This window comes from Garra rufa, chromosome 21, assembly GCF_049309525.1.
Source record: "Garra rufa chromosome 21, GarRuf1.0, whole genome shotgun sequence".
NCBI classification, from domain to species: domain Eukaryota; kingdom Metazoa; phylum Chordata; class Actinopteri; order Cypriniformes; family Cyprinidae; genus Garra; species Garra rufa.
In genome coordinates this window covers 42,509,793-42,514,401 of record NC_133381.1, presented here as the reverse complement: position 1 = coordinate 42,514,401, position 4,609 = coordinate 42,509,793, and the positions used below count along the sequence as shown (strand labels likewise).

The 4,609-nt window shown below is 46.2% G+C and overlaps 1 protein-coding gene across 1 annotated transcript in view; it reads right to left on the bottom strand.

Annotated features, from left to right (window-relative positions):
- Nucleotides 1-745: 745 nt before the first annotated feature.
- The window catches only part of spred1 (sprouty related EVH1 domain containing 1), a 24,446-nt gene continuing 20,582 nt past the window's right edge, over nucleotides 746-4,609 (bottom strand). The window contains exon 6 of the mRNA XM_073826625.1: nucleotides 746-2,856. Within this exon, the coding sequence (XP_073682726.1) occupies nucleotides 2,158-2,856 (699 nt within the window). The 3' untranslated portion in view covers nucleotides 746-2,157. The remainder of the gene's footprint in view (nucleotides 2,857-4,609) is intronic.

Below are 4,609 nucleotides of genomic sequence, written 5' to 3'. Positions count from 1 at the left end.
CATTCATCACTGTCTCACCAATGGATCCTCTGCAGTGAATGGGTGCCGTCAGATTGAGAGTCCAAACAGCTGATAAAAACATCACAATAATGTGGAAAGTGAAAAGATGGACAGTGAAAAAGTCCATCTCCTGTTGTCTCTCGCATCAAAATCCAGCCACATATTTGTTTAGAGCTGTTTTGGCTTGTAAACGCTGTTGGATATGTGCAGATTTCTCTCCTGATTCAGACCAGACCACTTTTTCACTGGAGGAAGCGTTATTGTGGATTATGGATCTCATATTTTAGTTACAAATGTCTTAATGATGGATTTGTTACAGCTTTGTTACAGTCGTCTCATGTTTGTATCAGCTGTTTGGACTCTCACAAATATTAAAGAATTTAGAGACCAGTGGAAATGACATGAGAGTAATGACAAGATCTTTTATTTGATTAATACTGTTATTAAGATATGATGTAAATACTGGTGCAGATGAGATGATGCTAAAGTTCTAATCAGAGATGAGATCCACTCATCTATATATATATATATATAAATAATGTGTATTTAATAATGAAGTGACTGTATAGTAACAGCATCTGATTGAAAGCATTTCATTTAAAACTAACAGAAAACAGCAAAAACAAATTCTTTACCCTATTTATATAGTTTTCTCAAATAAAAACATCCCTTTAGCTCTCTTCTGGGTACATGGCTGTTTCTGAAATGTGATATACAAGTGGCAAAACACACAAATACACAGATGACTATTTTAAATTCTCTTTTTATTTTTATGGCAATGTTAACTGATGTGATAAGTGTATGGTGTAACATAAAAACAGTTACAAACAATTGTATGCATATTTACATTGTATATTTATGAAAGTAACAAGCTACATCTGTATACAGAAAATACAACTATGACATGAGTTACTGAACTATAAATATTACATCATATATTTAGTATTTTCAAACATGATAGAAATATACCTATACATAGATATAAAGCGGTCGAAGCGGAGCGTTACGGGCAATGAGCGGATGACGGATGTGAGGCACTTCTTCAGATGGAGGAGAACGAAGGCGATGGCGCTAAAACTGAACGAGTTCACAGGCTCAGAACACCAGCGATATACCGCAGAATGGAGAACACGACGAGCACCGGAGCGCGACTACAGGAGCGAGAGAAGAGCCAACACTGTGTTATGCATTCCAGAGTTATACTTCCAGAGAGGAACACCGATAATAATAAAAAACAAAATAACAATAGCAGCACACGATTAAACCGGCGGTCGCACGGGAAAGCCGTCGACGGAAGACGGTCCGCGCGATCCCAGCGGTTCTCCGCAGACGCGAGCGATTCGCCGGAGAAAGCCGAGGGTTAAACGAAAACGAGCGATTAACAGTCATCCGATTAAATCTTGCGACGCAGTTAGTGATTGTTTCTAGCGGCTTCATAAGACGAGCTTCAAAACCTTTGTTCCGCCGTCCGTCCGTACGAAACTAGAGAGAATCTCCATTAAAACCTCGGACGTCGTCTCCGTCGTCTCCACTACTTTTCAATGTGAAACAATATTAACACGTGACCTATGTACATAATGCTGCCGATCCAACCGCCGTACGTTTCGTAGGTACGGCCGGAGCTCCGAGAGCGTCTCGTGGAAACACTTGCATAGAAAGTAAACCGTCTCGCTTTCCCACAACACTGACAGATCATCTTTGCACAAAACATCTGATTATTAGTCAAAACAACAGAAACAGCTTTAAACATGCGTGTAGAACGAACACTTATATCCCACCGTCAGGAGATTTCAGTTCAGGGTTTCGAAGAGTCCGGAGCAGAAGGTCGGTCCCGCTTCTCTCCGTCTGACCACGACGGCGTCGAAAAGAAAAGGCCACGGTTAATAACTGCACGAAAAAGCCGAGAAATCCCTTTAGCGTACAAGTGTTAGATCTCTGTACAAGACACGGCGATAGTATTATTATTTCTTCACACGGTTACACGCGACGTGCGTCGTTCGGGACGTGCGCCTCCTCTCCGCGTCCGTGAGGTCGGGACGTTCCTCCTGGTGTGGACGGCTCCTCCTCCGCCGGCTCCGTCCACCAGCTCCAGTCGAGCGTTGAGCGGCGCTTCGCCCGTCTCGGGCCAAACCAAAAACGGCGCCCGGCCGGGCCGGCTCATCCCGCGGCCTTGTGCTTGCCGCCGCAGCAGCGACACGCCTCGCCCAGACGGTGACAGGCGCGCAGCGGCGGATAGCAGCACATGCAGGGCGCCAGCAGAGACAGACCCAGCAGCGCCAGCCAGCGCACGCAGAACTGGTCCTCGCCGGTGTCGCAGGAGCAGGGGTCCGAGAAGTCGCCCTCCGAGTCGGACATGCAGTGGTACAGCATGCTCTCGGCACACAGCATGCAGCTCACCTTGTAGATGCACTGCTCGATGGGGTCGGGCGCGTCCTGGCACTGACCCCGCCGGTTGTCCTCGCGGTTGAACATCTCGCGGCAGTAGATGCAGCGCGAGCGCTCTCCGTCCTCGCGCCGCCGCCGGGACGCCTTGCCTTTACCGAGGGCCGACGGCTGCCGCGTCTCCGCCGAGTCCTTGCCGTGGCCCTCGCCGTACGGCTGCTCGCTCTTCTTGACGTCCGGCTTGGAGAAGACGGTCGAGGCGTCGGGTTCCTCGCGCTCCGGGTCCCGCTTCCACAGCACGGGGTGCCGGTAGTCCTCGTAGCCTCGGATGAGCACGTCCTTGCGCGGGTTGATGCGGACGATCTCCTCCTCGTCTACGTGAAAGCTGACGTGACGCCTGCTGTTGAAGGACACCTGCGGAGACGGAGACACGGACACCTGGTCAACGGACCGCCAACATCGACACACAAAGTTCTAAAACCCAAAAGTGGATTCGCATTTCTGCACTTCCGCTTCTATTGTTTTGTGGGTTTTTGGTGAAAGGCTGAGATAAGGTCTGTGTTTAACACAAGCTTCAGATATTTTCCTCTTCTGTTCTACTCTAGAAAAAAAGTCAAACACTTACAATTAGAAATAAAAACAGACACAAAAACAGCCAACTTCAAGGCCTTTGTCGAACCTGCTGGCTGTAATCCCATTGTGTTTAAAGAAAAAACTGTAGAGTCTTGCACTTTTCTTCTAATTTTTGTTTTTTAAACTTTAAAACTTTTGTACAGTTGGTTGAGCACCTGCTATTCAATTTTGGTGCACATTTATTCTATGATGAAAAAAATATTGCCAAACGTGTGAACGGAACTACAGAGATTGTCTACCAACATCAACAACGTGAACAGCTGAAATCTAAATCTTACTAGTCTGTGTTTTGTGAACTGTTTTAACTCAGACGTTGAGGGAAAATGCTTTTAAATAAAGACTGAAAGGGCTTTTGATGGTGTAGCTCATTTATAGCTTGAAAAATGTGAAGATTATTTTGACGGACAAAACATATAAGAATCAATAGCTTCAGTTGGACACAGAGCTTATTTTCTGAAATAACCCAAAAGCCAATGGAAAAAGCCTGTTGGGTTTTTGTGGAGGAAACCAGAGTAATGCAAACTTGTGTGTGTGTGTGTGTGTGTGTGTGTGTGTGTGTGTGTGTGTGTACCTGGTATTCATCACGTTGTGGGGACCAAATGTCCCCACAAGGATAGGAATACCAGTAGATTTTGACCTTGTGGGGACATTTCTCAGGTCCCCATGAGGAAACAGGCTTATAAATCATGCACAATTAGTTTTTTTGAGGAAGTAAAAGTGTGCACAATCTCCTGTGAGGGCTAGGTTTAGGTGTAGGGTAGGTGTAGGGCGATAGAAAGTACGGTTTGTACAGTATAAAAACCATTATGCCTATGGAATGTCCCCATAAAACATGTAAACCCAACATGTGTGTGTGTGTGTGTGTGTGTGTGTGTGTGTGTGTGTGTGTGTGTGTGTGTGTGTGTGTGCGCGTGTTTGTGTGTGTGTGTGTGTGTGTGTGTGTGTGTGTGTGTGTGTGTGCGCGTGTTTGTGTGTGTGTGTGTGTGTGTGTGTGTGTGTGTGTGTGTGCGAGTGTGTGTGTGTGTGTGTGTGTGTGTGTGTGTGTGTGTGTGTGTGTGTGTGTGTGTGTGTGTGTGTGTGTGTGTATCTAATTGTGTGTGTGTGTGTGTGTGTGTGTGTGTGTGTGTGTGTGTGTGTGTTTGTGTGTGTGTACCTGGTATTCATCACATTGTGGGGACCAAATGTCCCCACAAGGATAGGAATACCAGTAGATTTTGACCTTGTGGGGACATTTCTCAGGTCCCCATGAGGAAACAGGCTTATAAATCATGCACAATGAGTTTTTTTGAGGAAGTAAAAGTGTGCACAATCTCCTGTGAGGGCTAGGTTTAGGTGTAGGGTAGGGTTAGGGCGATAGAAAATACGGTTTGTACAGTATAAAAACCATTACGGCTATGGAATGTCCCCATAAAACATGTAAACCCAACATGTGTGTGTGTGTGTGTGTGTGTGTGTGTGTGTGTGTGTGTGTGTGTGTGTGTGTGTGTGTGTGTGTGTGTGTGTGTGTGTGTGTATCTGAGTGTGTGTGTGTGTGTGTGTGTGTGTGTGTGTGTGTGTGTGTCTCTCTCACCTGTGGCGAGGTGTCTTCAGGAGG